This window comes from Anas acuta, chromosome 29 (genome assembly GCF_963932015.1).
Source record: "Anas acuta chromosome 29, bAnaAcu1.1, whole genome shotgun sequence".
Taxonomy (NCBI): Eukaryota; Metazoa; Chordata; class Aves; order Anseriformes; family Anatidae; genus Anas; species Anas acuta.
Window position 1 is genome coordinate 2992984 of NC_089007.1, and position 21003 is coordinate 3013986.

The window sequence follows — 21003 nt, forward strand, 5'->3', positions numbered from 1 at the left end:
CCTGGTGATGAGCACGTGAGTGGATCAAGGGCGAAATCCCCCGGTGCCTGGGGGGGTCCCTCGTGGCACCGAGGGGCAGCCCCCAGCTGGGCTCACCCTGCTTCGTTTGCAGCCCCCGGGTCTGCTGCAAAAATAACCCCGATCCGATCCAAAAAAAAAAAAACGAGGCACTGGGTGAGCGGAGTGAATGCTTTTTTTTGGTTGTTTTTGTGGGTTTCGTTTTGGTTTTGTTTTAAAGCAAAATCCACTTTTGCCTCTTTTCTAGGAAATTAGACAGTGGAGAGCTGGGGTGGCTCGGGAGGGAGGGGGGGATGCAGTCCCTGTGCAGAATTGGGCAAAATTTGTGCTTTTTCTGCCATTTGTACTTCTCTGGGCACACGAGTGCTGCTCTGCACTAAATCTGTGTCTTTTAAATAATTTTTTCCTATGTGACCCTTCTTGAGTTTTTGGGGCAGGTAAATCTTGAACCCGGAGCTGTGAAGTTCCAGCCGCTGTTTTGGCTCAGTTTTGGGGCAATCCACGCTCCCCAACTTTCCCATTCCCAGGTTGGTCCTAAATGTGCTCGTTACGCTGCGTCCTGGGACCCGAATTTCGCCGCGGAGCCAAATTTCAGGGACCCAAATTTCTCTCGTTGTGTGTCAGTCGCCTCCACATCGCTACCAGCTTAACCCTAAAGCCCAGAAAACTGCTCTGTGGGGTCACGTTTTTTGTTCTGATACCTTCAAACGAGGCCGTTTCGGGAAATGTGAGTCATTATTTTGGGGAAATAAAGCTTTCTGCACCCAAAAATGCTAAAATGAAAAATGAGGGGGAAGGGGGGGCTTCCCCGGCTTCCCTTCACCCCTCCTCGGCCTCCGTCCCCTCCCCACTGCCGCTGGGCCCCTGGCCCTGCTCTGGAGCCCCCTCCCCGGGGCTGGGAGGGGGCCAGGGGGACCCCAAAATCCCCACCCTCCATCCCCCCCCCCCCAAGCTCAAGGGGGCCCCATTCTGGGCACCTCCGGACCTGGGGGCGGGGTCAGGACCGAGAGGGGCGGGGCCAAAGCCGTGAGGGGCGGGGCCAAAACCAGGAGGGGCGTGGCCATGAGCGCGAGGGGGGCGTGGCTTGTAGCATTGGGGGCGTGTCCTCGCTGGGAGGGGGCGCGTCTTAGCGGGATGGGGGCGTGTTCTGATGGGATTGTGGGCGTGGCTTTGTGGGAAGGGGGCGTGGCCTGGCGGGTTTGTGGGCGTGTCCCGGCGGGATTGTGGGCGTGGTCTGCCTGGATTGTGGGCGTGGCCTGGTGAGAAGGAGGCGTGTCCTCGCCCTTGGCCACGCCCCCTCGGGCTGATATAGCGGCGCACGGGGCGGAGCGGCCCGGCCATGACCCTGCGGCGCCTGCGGCGGCTCCGGCCGAAGGAGGAGGAGGAGGAGGAGCAGGATCCGGCCCCGGCCCCGGCCCCGGTCCCGGAGCGCCCCGGCCCCGCCGCCGTCTACCGGGCGCTGGCGGCCGCCGGTGGGACCCTGCCCCGCGTGCGCAAGGTAGGAGGTTTGGCCCCCCCGGTGTCCCCCCCCCCCCCCCCACCAGTACCACCAGTACCTCCCAGTTCGTGCCCCGGAGCCGCGATCGGGACCGGGCTGCAGGGGGGCGCGTCCCTGGCTCAGCATCCCCACCCCGGGGGGGTCCCATCCCCATCGTGTCCCCCCGTCCTGCCCCAGTGTCCCCCACCCAAGCCCCACACCCTGCCCCAGTTCCTCCCCGCTCCCTTCCCCGCTGGCTTTGGGGTCCGGGGATGGGGTTCCCGCTCCCCATGTGCGTGCCCGCGCCACCACCGGGACAGGGGCGTCCCCACGGTCCCCGTGCCTTGGGAAAGCCCCTCGGTGGCAGCGCCGGGCCCGTCACCGCCCTTGTGCTCCCCCCGGGCCCCACGGCGCTTCCTGAGCGTCGGAGGGAAGCGAGAGTGGAGCCGACATCCGGAGCAGAAGTGGCTCTCGCGGCCCGGCCGTCACGTGCCGTGGGCCCTGGCTCCCTCCCGCTGACCGAAGCCACCCCAGGAGACGTCCCCAACCGGGGCCAGGGCGTCCTGCGTCACCTCCCCATGCTGAGGGTGACGTTTTGGGTGCCGACGTGATGGGCTGCGTCCTTCCCCACGGGGTCACGTAGCCAACGCCGCCTGTTGGGCGCTCAGATTTTTGGGGGCGCATTTGGGACAGCCGCCAGCTCCCACCCATGGGCTTGGTGGCACCCGTTAGGGGCAGGGCATGGGGACGTGGTGGCACCTGGGCACCCCCAGGACGAGCTGCATGCGCTGCTCGCGATGTGACCGCCTGCACCTCTCCATTTGGGGCATTTGGGGGGAAAGTTGTCACCCCTACCCCGTGGCAAGGGTCCCGCTGGTCCCGCTGCCTGCCCACGCCTCCGTGCCCTCCACAAAGGGCCGATTGTCGGGGCCGGGAGGCGGCTCGGCATGAAAAGCCCGACGCCGAGATCCCAACAGGGCCCCTCTGTGCCCGCCCGCCCCCGCCCCGAGCGTGACTTGGGGTTCGGCACAGCCGACGTCAAAGCGTGGGGCGAGCGCAGAGCAGATGTGAGGGCGGCTTTGAGCACGGATAAAAGCCTCGTTATGCCCAGGGCAGAGGGGGGGGCACAGGGCTCTTGGGTGCACGGGTGCTGGTCCGGTGCCGGTTTGGCACGGTGCTCGTCCCCATGGGGTGCCCCGTTTTGTCCCCGGGGGAGTTCCGGGGGAACGCGAGCGGCTCGCTGCGCCCTGCTGATGGCTCTGCTTCTGCTGCAGGATGCGGGGTTCAAGTGGATGGCCCCAAGCGAGTCCCCAGAGGAGCACAGGTAGGGGCCAGGGTGCGGGTGACAACGGGGGGGGGCACTTGGAAGAATGGGGCAGGGGTTGGAGCATCCCCCAGACACCCCACAGTGGGGTGGAGACGGAGGGGAGCCCAGGGTGGGTAAAGGATTAGCTGCCAGCGGGGGGGGCACAGCTCCCCACAAGGACCTGACACCCCCAGACCCCCCAAGGTCCCCCCCCTGGGGGTCCCATCCACAACTCCCGGGCTTCCCCCAGGCTTTCATCCACCCAGCACCGAGAAAAACCCAAACCTCGAGGCAACATTTAGTTAGAAAAGTGCCCAAACTCTCAGCGGGCCGGGCCGGGAGGGGGCTCTGCCTCGTCCCTCACCCTTCTGTCCCCCCCCCCCAGGAGGGTGGTGACGCTGGAGAAGAAGGCAGAGGAGACCTTTGGCTTCGAGATCCAGGTGGGTGCCGTGCCGTGCCGTGCCGTGCCGTGCCGTGCCGTGCCGTGCCGTGCCGTGCCGCGCTCCCCACCCTGCCAGCCCGCACCTTGCTTTGCATGGAGGGGTATTTTTAAATTGTCTCTGAGCCACGGTTTATTTTTAGCCGTGACGGAGCTGCCTGCTTACCGAAGCCTCCCCTGGTGGGGGTGGCAGCGGGGGGGGGGGGGACACGGACGGGCCCTTCCTGGGGGCGCAGGAATTTGGTGCAAGCCCCCCCCAGAGCCAGGGCAGCAGCCCCAGGTGCTGCTTAAACATTGAAATCCCCCCCCCCCAGGCCCTGTGGCTTTTGTAGGGGGAAACTCTGTTGTTTTTTTTTTAAAGGGGGGGTGTTCCCCTAATCTAACCCCCCCACCACCCCCCTTTCAGACCTACGGGCTGCACCACCAGGACAGGAACAGCGTGGAGATGTTCACCTTCGTGTGCCAAGTGCACAGCGGGAGCCCAGCCGAGGCGGCGGGACTTAAAACTGGTGAGCACAGCCCCCGGGGGGGGCGGGAAAAAAAGAGGGGTCCCGGGGGGGGGCTGGCATCCCTGATCCCATCTGCCCCCACCTCCAGGGGACACGATCACGGGGGTGAACGGGCTGAACGTGGAGGGCATCCGGCACCGGGAGATCGTGGAGATCATCAAGAGCTCGGGGAATGTGCTCAGGTGAGCCTGGGGGGGGCGGTCCGGGGGTGTTGGGAGGGGGGGGTCCCGAGGTGGCCCCCAGCCCCGTGCTGACGGCTGCTGCCCCGCAGGCTCGACACGCTCTACGGGACCTCCATCCGGAGAGCTGAGCTGGAGGCACGGCTGCAGTACCTAAAGGTGAGGGGAAGGGCTGGGGGGGTCGGGGGGGGGGGGAGTCTGGGACCCCTCCACACAGCCCTTAACCCCCCCACCCCCCTTTTTTTTGCCCCGCAGCAAACGCTCTACGAGAAGTGGGGGGAGTACCGCTCGCTGATGGTGCAGGAGCAGCGCTTGGTGCGGGGTGAGTGGGGGGGTCCCAATAAAGGGGGGGTCCCAGGAAAGGGGGGGGGGGTCCCAGGAGAGAAGGGGGGGTGCAAGCAGTGGGGCAGCTCCTCGGGGTGCCCCAAATCCCCCCCAAAAAACCCTTCTGACCTCCCTCCCACCCCCCCCCCCAGCAGGAGTGGTGGCCAAGGACCCCAGCATCTACGACACGCTCGAGTCCCTGCGCTGGTGCCTGCAGGGTGGGGGGGCCCCCCCGGGCTCCCCCCGCGCCAGCGCCGCCGGCAGCGACGATTCCTTGTACCAAACCTGCGTCTTCGCCGACTCCCTCGACAAAGACGGCGACGAGGGGGGCACCTCGAGCCCCGCGCCCCCTCCGCCCCGTTCCCGGCCAGCCCTGAGCCGCAGCTCCAGCCTGAAATGCAGCGGGGGCGCGGGGGCCGCGGGGCTGCTGTGGGCACGAGCCGGAGACCCCCGGCCCGGGGGGGGCGTGGGACCCCCCCACAAGGCTCGGCACAGCAGCTTCCGCCAGCGGTTGCTCAAATTCATCCCGGGACTGAACCGTGCGCTGGAGGAGGAGGAGAGCCACCTCTAGCTGGGGGTGCTGTTCCCTCCCATATCCCCCCCCCCCCCCCCCCGAGCCTAATTTATTTATTTATTGCGAGAAGCCCCCCCCCACCCCAAGGCGTGGGGGTCACGGCACCGAGGGACGCAAGCGGGGGCTGTTCCCAAGGTCCCGAGGTGGCTTCTGAAGCCACCGCTCATCTCAGGAACTGGTGGCCTCCGTGCTGGGGGGGGGGGGGCACTGTGCCTCCTACTCCCCCCCCCCCCAAAAAAAAAAAAAAAAATGGGTTTTGTACCGCGTGGCACACTCGTTGCTCGCCAATACAGAGACTTTTTTTGCACCCGTGTGTGGCTGTGACTCCGGCAGAGGTGGCCTTTGGGGACAGTGCCCCGTAAGGAGCCCCCCATGGCTGCGCCCCCCCAGCATAAAAAAAAAAAAATTTGGCAGTTGTGGTGACCCTGTCACCCTCTGGCCTGCGTGGGGACACCCCAGTCCCACCCCCCCCTGCCTGCCCGTGGCCTCGGTCCCATGGCCCCGCTGGGTCCCTGCCAGGCCCCTTCCTGCTCCGCTTCCTCCGGCAGCCACGGGAAGCGGCTCCCACCCCTGGCCTTCCGTTCCTGGGGTGCCCGGGGGGGGGAACGGGACGGGCACTGGGGTCCCCCACACCTTATCCCTGCCCTGTTGCACCCCAAGCCCTCGGGTGCTGTGCCCTGAACCCCCTTGGGCTGTTCCAGCAGCACCCATGGGTGCCCTGGGACCTGCTGCCCGGGTGCCCAGCACCAGCCCACAAAGGGCATCAAAAAAAATGGGGTGTTTTTTTGGGGTGCAACCGTGGGATTCTTTGCATGGGGGGGGCCTTGCCTGCCCCATGTGCACCGAGAGCCCCCAACGTGGTACAGGTGAATGGGGGAGGTCCCACTCCGTGCCTCAGTTTCCCCATTGCCTTGTACCCCTTAAAATTAGGTCTTGGGGGTCCTGAGGGTGGCCCCACACCGTGCCCCATTGCACCCCCAGCTGGGGGGGGGAGCACGAGGGGGTCCAGCGGGGGCTCAGCACCCGGGCACAGCCTCGCTGCCTGGGGGATTTGGGGGATGAAAGGGTTTTGGGGTGGGGGCTGCATGTGCATGCCTGGTGCGTGTGTGCGTGTGCGCACACCTGATGCCCGTGCACACGCGTGTGTGTGTGTGCTGCACACCATGTGCCCGGGGGGGGTTGTTGTGCCTGGCCCCCCCCCAGCTCCCCACCACTCTCCTGCCTTGTCCCAGTTCCAGGAGGACTCCGTGCGTGGACATTTATGGTGCTGCTCCCGGGGCCGCCCGCGCGCGCGCTGCCAGGGTCAGGGCACCCCGTCCCCGTCACGGGACCTCCCCCAGCAGCTGCCGCGCCACGCGGGGGCTTTTTTTAGCCCCAACCTGGAGCTCCACGTGCCCGGGTTGGGCACGAGCTGGTGGGCACGGGCTGGGCACCGGCCCCGTGGGCTGCAGGGTCACGCGTGGCACCCAGACGTGATGGGGTGCGGGGTGGGGACGCGCCGCTGCAGCCTCTCCTTACGGGTAAATCGAGGCCGGTGGCAGGGGGCCCGTGGGCAGCCTAAAAATCCCCCACCCCCTGCTCCTGCCCCAAGCATGGCAGCCGGGCTGTGGGTGCAGCAGTGCGGGGTGACGGATGGCACAGGGTGACGGATGGCACTGGGTGATGGATGGCTCGGGGTGACAGATGGCACGGGGTGATGGATGGCACCGGGGTGACGGATGGCATGGGGTAACCGATGGCACAGGGAGATGGATTGTATAGGGTGCCCGATGGCACGGGGTGACAGATGGCACAGGGTGATGGCATGGGGTGGTGGCACAGGGAGACAGATTGCATAGGGTGCCTGATGGCATGGGGTGACAGATGGTTTGGGGTGACAGCACAGGGTGATGGCACAGGGAAATGGATTGCACGGGGTGCCCGATGGCACGGGGTGCCCGATGGCATGGGGTGGCTGGTGGCACATGGTGCCCGATGACACGGGGTGGCCACCACATCCCCATGGCTTCCCTGTTGTCCCCTAGGGCCCCTCAGCCGTGCCTCGCCGTGCCACCGGGATTACGGGATTACGGGATTATGGGGTGAGCGTGTCCTCCCCCGGCGTAGGGCGGCGGGTGCTGCAGGTACAGCTAATCCCGGTGCGGGGGCCGCCGGCCGAGCCTCCCGGGTCGGCTCCGTGGGCACCGAGGGGCTGCCCCGGGCCCCCCCCCCCCCGACGGCTCCGGTTTCCCGGTGCTTGGCCACAATCCCCGGCCCGGCACCGGTTTTGCCCCGGCTCCAGCCTCGGGGTGCGGGGCCCCGGTGGGTTCCGCCGAGCTCCGGGGCTGACCCTGCCCGAGGGAATCCCCGCGGGGGCGGCCCCGGGGCTGCCGCCGGGATTCCGTGACGTCAGCGGCGGGCATGACGTCACGGGGCCCCAGCTCGGGGCGGGTGGCGAGCGGCGGCGGCGGCGCCGGGAGCCGGGACCGGCACCGGGACGGGGCGAGGTAACGGGAGGCGCGGAGGGGGCGGCGGCAGCGCCCGGCCCCCGGCCCCGTTCCCCCCGAGCCCCCCGGGAGCTCTGCGCCCCCCCAACGCCCCCCTGCCGGTGTCCCCGGGCCCCTCCGGTCCTGGGTTTCGCCCCTCGCCGTTCCTTGAGAGGCCCGGGGGGGGGACCCAGAGCCGGTGGTGGGGTCCCGACGGCGACCCCCCAAGGGGGTCCCTTCGTGCTGGGGGGGGGGCACTACTGGGGGGCACCGGTAGTGCCACCGGACAGAAGGCTGGCGTTGAGTGGAGGGGGTATTGAACTGGGGGGGGTGCGCACTAACGGGGGGGGCTCGGACTGGGCGTGTGGGGGGGAGGAGCACTACCGGGGGGGCTCGGACTCGGGGCGGGGGGGGGGCACTACCGGGCGGCACGGCAGCAGGCGGCATTGCCGAGGGCGCTGCCGGGGGGGCGCATTACCAGGGCTGGTGGGGGGCTGCAGCCGGGGGGCACCGGGGGTCTCGCCCCGCCCCGCCCAGCCCCGGGCCCCCCCCCGCCCCCCCGCCCCGGTCCCGCGGGGGCTGAGCTCATCTCCCCGGCCCGAAGCGGTTCCCCCGGCCGGGCGGTGCTGGGCGGCCGCCAGCAGCCGCCGCTGTTTCCATCGGCCCGGCCAGGGTCTCCCCGCGGGCAGGGCGGCCCCGGGGGGGGGGCACAGCCGGGAAGGGGGGGCCCCATGGGGGGCTCCCGCAGAGCACTCGGGGTGGCACCCCTCAGTGGTTCGGGGCACGGGAGCAGCCGCTAACCCTAACCCTAATCCTAACCCTAATCCTAACCCTAAACCCAGCCCCGGTGGGAGTGGGACCCGCAGCCCCCCCGGTTGTAGGGTGCCCCCCCTTCCTCCACACTCCGGTTTGTTCCGCCCCGGTTGTCCCGGGCCCCCCGCGGTCCCGCTCGGCCCGGGCCGGCCGCCAGCAGCTCGGCACCAAGGCGCCTCCGAGCCCGTCCCGGCTGCGCGGCTCTCGGCCACCTGCGAGCACCGGGACCCGCGCTAAAAATACGGGAACCGTCGGAACCGGCACCGGTGCGTCCAGGAACGGGGATCGGAGGCGCTGAAAGCCCCGCTTCTGGCTTCCAGGGACGGGCGGAGGGAGGTGACCGGACCGGGGATGCCCCGGTAGCACCGGGAGAGAGCTCGCTGTTGCCCCGGTGTCCCGGCCGGTAACCGGGTCCCGCACGGCCGGAGCTGCCCCGGGGTCCTCCCGGTGCCCGCGGCCCCGGGAGCTTCTCTGGGTTCCGGGGCTATGGGGAGGACACCGGGGGTACCGGCACCGGGAGGGAACCAGGGGCGCTGGCACCGGGAGGGCACGGGAAAGTTGGCACCGGGATGGCACCGAAAACACCGGCTCCGGTTCCCACCGGCACCGCGGATACCGACACCAGGAGGGCACTGGGGACACCGGCACCGGAGCTACCGACAGCGGGAGGCACCGGGGACGCTGCCACCGGGAGGGCACGGGGCGCACCGGCACCGGGGTTACAACACCGGGACGGCACGGGGAATACCGGCACCGGGCACCCGGGCGGCGGTCCCGGGAGCCCCGGAGAGGGAAGGGGGGGGGAGGAGGAGGGGAGGGAAGCGGGGGGCGCCCGCGCTATTTTTAGCCGGGGCCGCGCAGGGGTATTTTTAGCGCGGGCGCCGAGGTTGCGTCAATGGAACCCCGCGTGCGTCACGGCCGCGCCCCCGCCGGAACCGCCCCCCCGCTCCTTCTACGGTGCCGCCGTGCGTCACGGGCCCGCGCACCGCCCCGCGCGTCACCGAGCGCTTAAGAGAAAGTAGTGGCGGGGCCCGAGCCCGGCGGAGCAACCGGCAGCGGCAGCAGAACGGGACCGGAGCGCCGCGCCCCGGCACCCCGGGTACGGCTTGGGGAGGCACCGGGAGGGTGCCCCGAGGTGGGGGTGGAGGGACCGGGATGGAGAGTCCCCGGTGGAAACGGGGGAGAGGGAGGGGGCGGTGCGCGCTCTGCAAGGTGCGTGGGTTTGGGGTGATCCGGGAGCACCGGGGGGGTCGGGATGGGGCGTCCCAGTGGAGCGGGGGGCGAGGGGGGCGCGGGGTCGGGCGGTGCGCGCCTGGTAAGGTGCGCGGGGAGTGGGGTGCCGGGGTTGCCGGGGGTGCCGGGGGAACCGGAGGATGGAGCGCCCCGCTAGCACCGCCGGTAACGGGGTCAGGGCAGCGCCGAGCAAGGAGCGTGGAGAGCGGGCGACCCGGTGGTGACACCGGGGGGAGTCGGGGAAAGGGACCGGGAGGTGTGCGGGATCCCCGGCACGGGCAGTCCCGGTGGCACCGGGGAGAGCCGCGACGGAGGCTGCCCCGGCAACACCGGGGAGCGCCGGGAGCCAGCGGTGGCGCGGGCAGACGGAGCGAGGGGTCCCGCCGGCACCGGGACAGCCGGGCTCCGTGCACGGTGCGCGGGGTTGGGGAGCTCCGGTGGCACCGGGGAGAGCCGGGGCTGAGCGGTCCCGGGGCGCTCCGTGCGGCTCCGCGGGGGGAGCCGGGCAGCGGCGGGACCGCGTTTTTTGGGGTTGCCCCCAACCGCACCGGGCCAGGACACGGCTGCTCCCTGCGCCCAAAACCTCCGCCTGCAGCCCGGGGGGGGGGGGTGGCAAAGCCCCATCCCCGGTGCTGCCTGCACCGTGCCACCGGGAAGGCAGCACCGTGAGGGGCCTGGCAGCGGCTGCACCGTGGCAGAAGGCAGCAGGTGCCGGGGGGAGGTGGGCAGCGCTCCCCCCTGCGCCGCCAGCTGCTCTCGCCCGCCCGCAGCCCAGGGCTCGGTGCCAGGGGCTGCCACCAGCCTGCGTTGGCAGCGGGCTCCGGGCAGGGCTCTGGGCAGCTTCCCGCACTCCCCGACGAGGATCCTGCAATTAATGCACGCCTCGAGCTGCGGGGGGCTGCTGGCAGAAATTTGGGCGCCCGCTGCGCCTCGTCCCTGGGGGATTTCGTGCTGGGGACCCCAAAAGCCACCGGCATTTGAATAGGCAAAAGGAGAGGAAGCAGCAACTGAGCCGAGCGCTGCCTGCTGCCGCTGGACAAAGCCCCCACGGGGTTTTTAGGAACAGGCTGCAGGTTTGCATGGAGCAGCGGCCGGGCAGCAATTTGCAGCCGGGATTTGCATGGCACCGAGCTGCCGGCAGAGCCGCTGCGGCCCCCGCCGTGTCCCCGGCATCGTGCCCTGCTGCTGCGTGGCAGGAGGCAGCCGGCGTTCCCCAGCCCCTCGGAAAAATCTGCACCGTGGGAGCTCTTTGCGCTTCCCTGTGCTGGCCTGGTCCCGCTGGTGGAAAGGTGCCACGAGGGGGGGGGTAAAGGGAGGGGGGGGCGCGCATGTCTGCCCGGTAAATCCCAGTGTGGCTCGGTCCCAGGAGGCCGAAGGCTCTATTTTGGGAGCACGGGACAGCCAGCCCACAGGGGGAGGTGGCACTCGGCGGGGGACACTTTGTGTCTGTGTGGCACGCCAGCCACGATCCCCCTCAGCCCCGACAGATGGGGACAAACCCCACGGCGGCACAGGGACACCGGGAGCAGGCTGGGGTTGGTGGCACCGAGGGGGTAGCGGGGCTGGGCCCACGCGGGGTATTTTTACCCGGCTCCCCGGGTGGGTGTCAGCTTTCTGGACGGCGCAGGGCGAGAGCTGCAGGAACTTGGCTGAGGGGTGGCCATGGGGGCAAACTGGCACCGCGCTGTGCCGGGGGCTCCGGCCCGCGGCCTCGGTGCCAGGCGCGGTGTGACCTTTAAAGGTCTGCGAGATGAATTACATTATCGTCTTGCCATGAGGGTCACCACTGTCTTGGCTTTCAGCTGGACCCGAGACTCCTGTTACGCGTCTCCGTGGCCGTGGGGCTGGATCCGGCCACCTGTGCCTCCCGTGCTGGGGGCTCCTTGCCCCCATGCAGCGGCTCCGGCTGCAGCCTGCCCTGGGCTGCGTTTGCTGTCCCACCGAGCTCCAAAAAGGCTCCCGGGGGAGCCGAGCGCCCTGGTTTAGCCTCGTCTCGGGGCCAGCTTCAGTCCCCCGCCCCCCCCGGCCCAAAGACCGGCTTCCCTCAGCCAGACCGGAGCTCGGGAATCTGCCGGCCGCATTCCTCCCTCCTTCCCTTTCGTCGGCTTTGCTAACCCAGCGTTTTGGGGAATGTCCTTTGCTCCCATTGGCTGCGCCGTGACCTTTCTTGGGGACAACAGCGGCTGCCACAGGGCCCTGGGCTTGCGAGGGGGATGCCTTGGCACGCGCCGAGCCCCGCGCCGTGGCTCTCACCCCTCTCCATCCCTCGGCGCAGGCTCCGTGGGGCAGGTGGGGTGGGTGCGGGCAGCAGGGTGGGCGCAGGAGCAGCAGGGTCCCCGCTGACACCCCGCTCTCCCCACAGAGATGCCCTGCATCCAGGCGCAGTATGGCACGGCCGGCGCTGGCCCCTGCGAGCGCTGCCCCAGTGAGCTGCTGAGCCCCGACGGTGGCCGCTTCCCCATGGAGGTGGCCGGTGCCGACCTGGCGGCCGCTCCCGCCCTGCCCAGCTTCAGCACCTTCATGGAGAGCTACGCCGGGGAGTTCGACGCCTTCCTCTACCAGCTGCCGGCCAGCAGCCAGCCCGCCGCCTTCAAGCTGGAGGACTTCCAGGTGTACGGCTGCTACCCCGGCGCCTTCGGGCAGCCCGAGGAGACCCTCTCCTCCAGCGGGTCGGACTGTTACGGCAGCCCCTGTTCCGTCCCCTCGCCGGCCACGCCGGGCTTCCAGGCGCCCCAAATGCCAGGCTGGGAGGGCTCCTTCGGGGCGTACTCACCGCCGCCAAGCTACGAGGGCGGGCGGCCCTGGGCTGAGCCAGCAAAGGGGGGCGCGGCGCAGCCCCCCTTCTTCGCCTTCGGGCCCCCGGCCCCCAGCCCCGGTGGCTCCCCCGGGCCCCTGAAGGACCCGCGCCTGCTGGACACGGACGCCTTCGCGCTGCCCCAGGGCTCCCCGGGGGCTTTCTCCGGGTTGCCTCTGGCCCCCGCCTCGCCGCTGCTGGAGGGGCCCACGCTGGCCCCCGCCAAGACGCGCAGCTCCGGGGCGGGCGAGGGACGCTGCGCCGTCTGCGGGGACAACGCCTCCTGCCAGCACTACGGCGTGCGCACCTGCGAGGGCTGCAAGGGTTTCTTCAAGGTAAGAACCACCACGAGGGATAATTCCTACCGCACCCCGCAGCAGCGGGACAACGCTGCGTCGCCTCCCCAGCCATGGGTCACTCCGAGAGGGACGGGGCAGGGAGAGCGGCCCTAGCCTTGGTGTCCCCAGCCCTGACGTCCCGGTGGCACAGCGGGGCCCCCCCTAAGCAGCTTTGGAGCCGGATGCGGGGCCGGAGCGGGCGGCAGAGGACAGAAGGGCTTTTGTTCGGTGGCTCCGCGCCCCGGGCTGAGCTCGCTCGCTCCTTCCCCGCCCGCAGCGCACGGTGCAGAAGAACGCCAAGTACATCTGCCTGGCCAACAAGGACTGCCCCGTGGACAAGAGGCGGAGGAACCGCTGCCAGTTCTGCCGCTTCCAGAAGTGCCTGGCCGTGGGCATGGTCAAAGAAGGTACCAGGGTTGATGGGGGGGTTGGGCACAGTTATGGGGACCCCCCGGTGCCCGGCTGAGGACGCCCGTGCTCATTGCACGTCCTGCTGCCCGCAGTGGTCCGGACCGACAGCCTGAAGGGTCGCCGTGGCCGCCTGCCCTCCAAGCCCAAGCAGCCTCCGGACGCGTCCCCCGTCAGCCTCATCACCTCCCTGGTGCGGGCACACATCGACTCCGTCCCCAGCGCCACCAAGCTCGACTACTCCAAGGTAGGGCCGGTGCCACCCCCGTGCCACCTCGAGCTCTCCCAGGGGTCTGATCCTCACCACCCCGTCCCCATCCCGTCCTGGCAGTTCCAGGAGGCGGCACCGTGCCAGTTCGAGAAGGAGGACTCGGTGGACGTGCAGCAATTCTACGACCTCCTCACCGGCTCCATGGACGTCATCCGCAAGTGGGCTGAGAAGATCCAGGGCTTCGCCGAGCTGCCCAAGGAGGACCAGGACCTGCTGCTGGAGTCGGCTTTCCTGGAGCTCTTCATCCTGCGCCTGGCGTACCGGTGAGCCGCGGCACGGTGCGGGGTGGCGGGGACGTTTGGGGCTGTGCCATTGGGGTGACAATCAGGCTGTGCCCGCAGCTCCAGGCCGGAGGAAGGCAAACTCATCTTCTGCAACGGCGTGGTGCTGCACCGGCTGCAGTGCGTGCGGGGCTTCGGCGAGTGGATCGACGCCATCCTCGAGTTCTCCCAGAGCCTGCACCGCATGAGCGTGGACGTGCCCTCCTTCTCCTGCCTCGCCGCCCTCGTCATCATCACAGGTGAGGCGGGGCTGGGATTTTCCTCCCCAAACCCCCCAGCCGCGCAGGTGTCCCCTCCCCGGCCCCGCGGTTCCTCACACCCGGTCCCCGCGCAGATCGCCACGGGCTGAAGGAGCCGAAACGGGTGGAGGAGCTGCAGAACCGCATCGTGGGCTGCCTCAAGGACCACGTGGCGGCGGGCGAGCCGGGTCGGCCCGGCTGCCTCTCCAAGCTGCTGGGCAAACTGCCCGAGCTGCGCACCCTCTGCACCCAGGGGCTGCAGCGCATCTTCTACCTGAAGCTGGAGGACCTGGTGCCGCCGCCGCCCATCGTCGACAAGATCTTCATGGACACGCTGCCCTTCTGAGCGCCCCCAGGGGCTCACACCCCCCACCCCGTCCACCTCTCACCCCGGGGATTGCCCGGGTTCCTCCCCCTACCGAGGATGTCCAGGTCCCCCCCTGGGGATGTCCAGGTCCCCCCTTGGGGACGCCCGGGTCCCCCCCTTGTGCCTTCACGGCGCCGGCAGCGTGAGGCCAGCCGGCGCGGTGCCCCCTCCTCCCTGTACAAACGCCCGCGTTGTAAATACCGAGAGGCCGGATCCTGTACAGAGCAGGGGGTGCAGGGAGGGGGGGGGGCTTGCACCGGACCCCCCCAGCCTCCGCCTGCTCCCCCCTTTTTTTTTTTTTTTTTTTTTTCTCGTTTCTTTTGGCCTTTTTCTGTATATAAACTTGTACGTACAATCTCAGCACCACCCCACATTTATATTTGTGCACCCCCCCCCAGGGCTCTTTTACCCTCTCTCCCCACCCCCCCCAGGTAATCTATTCTATATTTAATATATTGAAATTTGGACGAGTGCTGCCCGCTGCCCCTCTCTGAGCCGGGACGGGGTGCGGGCAGCGGTGGCTCCGGTGTCGGTGACGGGGACAGCCGGGGGGGCCGCGGCCACACGTTGCCCACGCCGCGGCCCCGCTGCCCTTGAACCCTTGCTCACCCCCATGGCGGCGGCTGCAGCGGCCCCGCACCTGTCGCCCGCCTGATTTATCCTCCCCAAAATAACCCGGGAAGCGTGACCGCCACCCCCCAGTCCGCTGGGGTGCAGGGACGAGGCTCCGGGGACGGTGCCAGGAGGGGACGTTCAAGGGGCAGGGCACCAAGGGGGGGACTCGCTCCCAGCCTGAGTCTTGCAGCCATGCACGGGGGGGGGTTATGGAGGGAGGAGGGTGCTTGGGGTTAGGGATGGGGGGTGTCCTGGGGTGTGGGGACAGGATAGGGGGGTGTCCCAGTGCACGGGGACAGTAGGGACGGGGATGGGGTGGGTGTCCCATTGCATTGGGGACAGGGATAGGGGGGGTGTCCCAATGCAGGGGGACAGGGATGGGGGGGGGGAAGTCCTGGTGCATGGGGACAATGGGGTCAGGGATGGGGTGGGTGTCCCAGTGCATGGGGACAGGGGTGCATGGGGACAGTGGGGACAGGATGGGGGGGTGTCCTGTACATGGGGACAGGGATGGGGTGGGAGTCCTGGTGCATGGGGACAGCGGGGGGGGGGACACACACCAGGTTGGCACTGTCCCCTTCCTCCTGCCGGGGACAGCCCGCCCCCGCAGCAGTGTTCCTGGGGCCACCAAGGGCCAGCGTAGAACAAGGGGCGCATTGAGGCGGCGGGGCCGGGGGGGCCGCGGCGGCGCACAACAAGGCGCCCTCTGTCCCCCCACGCCCACAGCACCCACCCCGCACACAATGGGCAGCGCTGAGCCCAGCGGTGGGGCCGCGGGTGGGGTGGGGGGTGGCTGGGGGGAGACGGGAAAGCTGCAGGCAACGGGAACGGGGGGGGGGACAGGGTGGGCACGGCAAGGGCTGCCGGCACCGTATGGCACGGCACGGCTCTGGGGCTCGAGCTTTTCCTTGGGACAGAATTGCCGTGTTGTAGGGCAGGGATGACGGTGCCATGGGGCTGGGATGACCGTGCTGTGGGGCAGAAATGACCACGCTGTGGGGCTGGGATGACCACGCTATGGGGCTGGGATGACCATGTTATGGGGCAGGAATGGCCGTGCCGTGCCATGGAGCTGGCAGCGAGGCCGTTGCCCACCTCGTTGCGTTCCCCATTTCCCTCGTAGGGGCTGCTGCGGGAGGATTGGGGCCACCGGTGCCAACGGGGCTGGGTAAAAATAACCCCGGGGGTTGGCTCGGGCTGCACGGCTCCCCCCGGCTGCCTGGCAGAACACGCGTGTCCTGGCGTGTGCCCAGCCCCGCGTGGCAAAGACACGCGTGTGGGGACGTGCGCCCAGGGTCGCTCCCTGCTGTGTCCCCCGGGGGTGTGGGTGTCCTGCTGGTGGCACGGGGCAGGGGGCACAGCGCGGTGCCAGGCCAGCACCCCACGTCCCCACCCACCTGTCTGCCGTGTCCCCATACCCCATGTCCCCGTGTCCTTTGGGTCCATTTGTCCCCATGTCCCCGTGTCCTTCAGGTCCTTCTGTCCCCATGTCCCCCTGTCCTTTGGATCCATCTGTCCCTTGTCCCCGTGTCCCCCTGTCCTTCCTATCCATCCGTCCCCATGTCTCCACCTCCCCGTCCCCATCACCTGTGTCCAGCTGTCCCCATATCCTTGTGTCCCCATGTCCCCATGTCCCCATGTCCCCATGTCCCCATGTCCCCATATCCCTCATCTACATGCCCAGTGTCCCCCTCCACACCCCACCCCCTTTGTCTCCTCGCACCCCATTCTCGTGTCCCTGCACCCAGGGGTGCGACACCTCGGGGTCACCTCGGGGTCACCTCAGGTCACTGGGGGTCACCGGGGGTCACCGGCGCGGTGCGGTCCTCCCGCGGGGCCTCCCCACCAGGGGGCGCTGTGGGCTGGGCAGCGCCCCCAGGAAGTAGCGAGCCGCTCTGCGCCGCGGGAGGCCAACTCTATGGTACCGTGCCTCGGAACGAACCAAATGGGCTTGGCGGGGGGGGGGCGGCGGCGATCCCCACCCGGGGGCTGTGCTCGTGCCGCGCCCCGCGGCCGGGAACGGCTGAGGAAGAGGCAGAAATACCCGAAATAAAGCCTCGGGGTCGGTCAAGGCGGTTTGGGTGAGAAAAGAGCCGAGCAGCGGGAGGTGACGTCCTGGGGCTCCCCTAAAAGCGGATGGGCTGGCCCGCTCCGCCCCCCCCCCCCCCCCCTCCCAGCCCCGTCAGGTGCTCGGGGACCGGGACCGGGGCCGGGGCCCAGCGGGGAGCGGGGCCGGGAACCGGGAACCGGGGACGAGAACCGAGGCCGGGGCCGGGGCCAGGGGGTGAGTACGGGCCGGGAACCGGAGTCGGGGACCGAGAAGCGGAGTCGGTACCGGGAACCGGGCCCGGAACCGGGAGCGGGGGCAGGGCCGGGAACGGGAACCGGGGCCGGGACCGGGAATCGGAGCAGGGACCGGGACCGGGACCGGGGATTGGGGTCGGGGCCGGGGACCGGGGCCGGGGTCGGGAACCAGGGGTTGGGGACCGGGAACCGGAGCAGGGACCGGGACTGGGGACCAGGAACCGGGGTCGGGGATCGGGGCCTGGGCACCGGTGTCAGGGCTGGGGGCCGGGGACTGGGCCTGGAAACGGGGAACCAGGGTCGGGGACCGGAGCAGGGACCGGGACCGGGACGGGGGATCGGGATCGGGGATCGGGAACCGGGATCGGGAACCGGGAGCTGGGTCGGGAACGGGAACCAGGACCAGGACCGGGCTCGGGAACCGGGGGTCAGGAACCGCAGTTGGGGACCGGGAACCGGAGCAGGGACCGGGAGCAGGGTGGGGGATCGGGGTCGGGGATCGGGAACCAGGGGCTGGGTTGGGAACGGGAACCGGGACCAGGACCAGGAACCGGGACCAGGACCAGGAACCGGGGACAGGGAACCAGGAGTCGGGAACCGAAATCAGGGACCAGGACCGGGGTGGGGGATTGGGGTCAGGGATCGGGAACCGGGACCAGAACCAGGGACCGAGCTCAGAAACCAAGAACCGGGGGTCAGGAATAAAGCCCTGAGGGCGAGCCCGGGGCCCTCCAGGGGGGTACAAGGGGGCTACGGGAGGGGATCTGAGACCCCCCCCACCCCATAACGGCCCCGTTCCCGGCAGCAGCGGCCGCCCCCCAGCCATGAACTGCCGGGCCGAGGTGCTGGAGGTGTCGGTGGAGGGCCGGCAGGTGGAGGAGGCGGCGCTGGCCGTGCTGCACACCGTGCTCCTGCACCGCAGCACCGGCAAGTTCCACTACAAGAAGGAGGGCACCTACTCCATCGGCACCGTCGGCACCCAGGACGTCGACTGCGACTTCATCGACTTCGCCTACGTCCGCGTCTCCTCCGAGGAGCTCGACCGGGCTCTCCGTAAAGCTGTCGGGGAGTTCAAGGCAAGGAACCCGGCGGGGACGAGGTAGAAGGGGTGGGAAAAGGGGGGTGAAAAAAAAAGAGGGGGTGGAAAAAAATGGGGGTTAAAAAAAAAGGGTGAAAAAAAAAGGGGGTGAAAAAAGGGGGTGAAAAAAAAGGGGATAAAAAAAAAGGGTGAAAAAAAAAGGGGGTGAAAAAAGGGGGGTGAAAAAAAGGGGGTAAAAAAAAAAGGTGAAAAAAAAAGGGGGGTGAAAAAAAAAGGGTGAAAAAAAAGGGGGTGAAAAAGGGGGGTGAAAAAAAAGGGGGGTGAAAAAAAGGGGGTAAAAAAAAAAAGGTGAAAAAAAAAAAAGGGGGTGAAAAAAAAGGGGGTGGAAAAAAAGGGGGGGTGGAAAAACCTCCCGGCTCCTGCTGTGGGATCAGGAGCAAAGGGAAGGTCGAGGTTGGCTCCATCCCTCTCCTGGGCAGCTCAGCTGCAGGTGGGGGGGGAGATTTATTAATTCTGAGCCCCCCCCCCCCCCTATTCCTTTTTCCACCTTTTATTGCATGAACGTGACCTCAGGCGGCATGGAGCACCCCGGGGTTGGGTTGGGTTAGCTCAGGAGTTGTTCCTTCCTCAATTTTTTTTTTGACCTAGGGGGTTTGGGGGGAGCCCGGCTGCGGTGCCAACCCCAAGCACAACCCCAATGGGACTTGGGGTGGGGGGAAACAGGATTTGTGTGTGTCCCCCCCCCTTCTAAGGAGGGTGCTGTGCCTCGGCAGGACGCGCTGCGCAGCTCGGGCAGCGACGGGATGGGGCAGATCTCGCTGGAGTTTTACCAGAAGAAAAAATCCCGCTGGCCTTTTTCGGACGAGTGCATCCCCTGGGAGCTGTGGACCATCAAGGTGAACGTGGTGAACCTGGCCAACGAGCAGGAGCGGCAGATCTGCCGCGAGAAGGTGGGCGAGAAGCTGTGCGAGAAAATCATCAACATCGTGGAGGTGATGAACCGCCACGAGTACCTGCCCAAAATGCCCACCCAGTCCGAGGTGGACAACGTCTTCGACACCAGCCTGAAGGACGTGCAGCCCTACCTCTACAAGATCTCCTACCAGATCACGGACTCCTTGGGCACCTCGGTCACCACCACCATGCGGCGGCTCATCAAGGACACGCTGGCTCTGTAGGGGCAGCTTTTGGGGCAGCTTTTCCCCCTCCCCATGCGCACACCCCCCCCCCCAGAGCCTCAGGCTCCGGGGGAAGGCGTCTCCCTCTTCTTGAAAAGCTTCTGCGAGGAGCTGGGCTCAGCCCAGCCTTTAATTGGGGGTTGCTGCTGGTTTTGGGGTGAGTGTTTTTGTGGGGTGCTGGCCACCAAAGCTGGCCCGGCTCGGAGAACCAGCCGGGTGGCTGCTGCTCGGCACGGCACCGCCTCGGCGCTGGGGATCCTGCTCTGCGTCCTGCCTTCCTCCGGGGGGGTGGAAAAATAAAATGTTTTCCCTTCCTGGGGAGTCCCGTCGTGTTTTGGGGCCGCCATCCGCAGGGTGGGGGGGGGAACGGGTGCTGAGGAGGAGCTGGGAGACCCCCCCTGTGTGCCCCCTTGGTGAGGGGGGTCTAAAATGGGGTGGCCTCACTGTGGGGTGGGGGCTGAGCCCCCTGGTCTGGGCTGAGCCCCCCCCACAGGGATCCCCCAGTGCCCTCCAGCTCCCCCAAAAAGCCTCCCAGTGACCCCCAGTTCCCTCGAGCCCCCCCCCAGGATGCCCTAAACCCCTTTTCCACCCTAAAACCAAACCGAGGCCTCTTCCAGCAGCGAGGGGGGGGTGCTCCCCATTTTGTAGGCCCCCCCAGCCTCACGGGGGGGGACAAACCCACCTTCCCCCACCCCACAGAAGGGTCCTTGTGGGTTTTTTACCTACTGGGCGCTGCTCGGGGAGCTGTGACATCATTTAAACCCTCCCCGGCTGCCACCGCCCCGCACTGCGCTGCGAGGAAGAGGAGGAGGAAGAAGAAGAAGAGGGAGGAGGAGGAGGAGGAGGAGGAGGAGGAGGAAGAGGAGATGAACTCCACGAGGGCGCAACCCAGCAGCCGGGGGGCTGAGGGGGCCCAAATCGCCGTCGCCCTCGTCCTCTGCCTCGCCGTCGCCTTCGGGGTCTTTTTTTTGGGCCGCCACCTCCTGCTGCAAGCCGAGAGCTTGGCGGCCCCCCCGGCCCGCGAGCGGCGCCCGTCCCGCGAGGCCGAAGGCTCCACGGGGGGGGTATAGCGAGTGGGACCCCACCCCAAATCCAATGGACGGACGGACGGACGGATGGCGCCAGGGGCTGCGGCTTTGGGGTTTGTAGGGATTAAAAGGCAACAGGGGGGGTATTTGGGTGGGGGGGGGGCTTGGGGGGAAATGGGGGGGTCCTGGGTGTGTCTGGGGCCAGCCGCGGGTGTGGTTGGTAATCCCAGCAAGAGGATTAGGGGAAAAAGTGTTTTTTTTATTATTTTGCCCTGTTTTAGGGATAAGCTCTGGGCGGCTGAGATTTATATTAACGCCCCCCCCCCATCCCAAATGAGGACACAGGACCCCTGCAGCAGGGAAAGGGGAGGTTTGAGGGGGGGGGAAGGCGCACACCAGGACCCCCCCACCCTAAAAAAAAATAAGACACCATCAGCGTAAAAGACTCCTGGGTATAATTCACATGTACAAAAAGTCACGGGGAGGGGGATCGGGATGGGGGGGGGCAACAGGGCTGGGGGGGGGGGGCATCATCCTGCCCCCCCCCCCACCGTCACCCCCCCCAGCCTGGCTTTGGTCCCTTTTTGTGTTTTTTTTTTTTTTTTTTTGGTGTTTTTTTTTTAATTTTTGGCAATTAGTGTTCATCAGTGGTCAAAGTGACGAGCGTGGGGGGGGGCACCATCCCCTGTCCCCCCCCCCCACCGTGGTCCCGGTGGTTCCAGGGAGATGAGAGCCTGGGGATGGGGACCCCCAACCCCACAGCCCCCCCCCCCATGTCCCCCTTCCACGCCCCCCGCCCCAGCA

At 68.0% G+C, this 21003-nt stretch overlaps 3 protein-coding genes across 5 annotated transcripts; all 3 read left to right on the forward strand.

Annotated features, from left to right (window-relative positions):
* The first annotated feature begins 1334 nt into the window (after positions 1-1334).
* On the forward strand, positions 1335-5133 carry TAMALIN (trafficking regulator and scaffold protein tamalin). 2 transcript variants are annotated; one of them, XM_068663395.1, is made up of 8 exons: positions 1335-1516; positions 2770-2819; positions 3187-3241; positions 3647-3749; positions 3838-3931; positions 4021-4087; positions 4184-4250; positions 4405-5133. In XM_068663395.1, exons 1-8 carry the CDS (start codon positions 1358-1360, stop codon positions 4821-4823), a joined length of 1014 nt encoding a protein of 337 aa, XP_068519496.1. In that variant the 5' UTR covers positions 1335-1357; the 3' UTR covers positions 4824-5133. The 2 variants fall into 2 exon arrangements, with proteins under 2 accessions (XP_068519496.1, XP_068519497.1); XM_068663396.1 differs by having other exon boundaries at positions 1336-1516; positions 4408-5133.
* A 3910-nt stretch (positions 5134-9043) lies between these two features.
* On the forward strand, positions 9044-14395 carry NR4A1 (nuclear receptor subfamily 4 group A member 1). Its single transcript, XM_068663394.1, has 7 exons — positions 9044-9203; positions 11700-12466; positions 12747-12876; positions 12973-13124; positions 13209-13411; positions 13490-13668; positions 13764-14395. The coding sequence occupies exons 2-7, from the start codon at positions 11702-11704 to the stop codon at positions 14012-14014; spliced, it is 1680 nt and encodes a 559-aa protein (XP_068519495.1). The 5' UTR covers positions 9044-9203; positions 11700-11701; the 3' UTR covers positions 14015-14395.
* A 2390-nt stretch (positions 14396-16785) lies between these two features.
* Positions 16786-19485, forward strand: ATG101 (autophagy related 101). Of its 2 annotated transcripts, none has more exons than XM_068663553.1 (3): positions 16786-16934; positions 17763-18030; positions 18767-19485. In XM_068663553.1, exons 2-3 carry the CDS (start codon positions 17779-17781, stop codon positions 19169-19171), a joined length of 657 nt encoding a protein of 218 aa, XP_068519654.1. In that variant the 5' UTR covers positions 16786-16934; positions 17763-17778; the 3' UTR covers positions 19172-19485. The 2 variants fall into 2 exon arrangements, with proteins under 2 accessions (XP_068519654.1, XP_068519656.1); XM_068663555.1 differs by having other exon boundaries at positions 16788-16934; positions 17760-18030.
* Positions 19486-21003: the final 1518 nt, after the last annotated feature.

Coding starts and splice junctions, on each gene's coding strand:
- TAMALIN (XM_068663395.1), top strand. CDS start 1,358: ATGACCCTGCGGCGCCTGCGGCGGCTCCGGCCGAAGGAGGAGGAGGAG. Junction 3,242..3,646: donor CCTTTGGCTTCGAGATCCAG/GTGGGTGCCGTG, acceptor CCCCCCTTTCAG/ACCTACGGGCTGCACCACCA. Junction 4,251..4,404: donor GGAGCAGCGCTTGGTGCGGG/GTGAGTGGGGGG, acceptor CCCCCCCCCCAG/CAGGAGTGGTGGCCAAGGAC.
- NR4A1 (XM_068663394.1), top strand. CDS start 11,702: ATGCCCTGCATCCAGGCGCAGTATGGCACGGCCGGCGCTGGCCCCTGC. Junction 13,412..13,489: donor ATCCTGCGCCTGGCGTACCG/GTGAGCCGCGGC, acceptor CTGTGCCCGCAG/CTCCAGGCCGGAGGAAGGCA. Junction 13,669..13,763: donor CGCCCTCGTCATCATCACAG/GTGAGGCGGGGC, acceptor GTCCCCGCGCAG/ATCGCCACGGGCTGAAGGAG.
- ATG101 (XM_068663553.1), top strand. CDS start 17,779: ATGAACTGCCGGGCCGAGGTGCTGGAGGTGTCGGTGGAGGGCCGGCAG. Junction 18,031..18,766: donor AAGCTGTCGGGGAGTTCAAG/GCAAGGAACCCG, acceptor GTGCCTCGGCAG/GACGCGCTGCGCAGCTCGGG.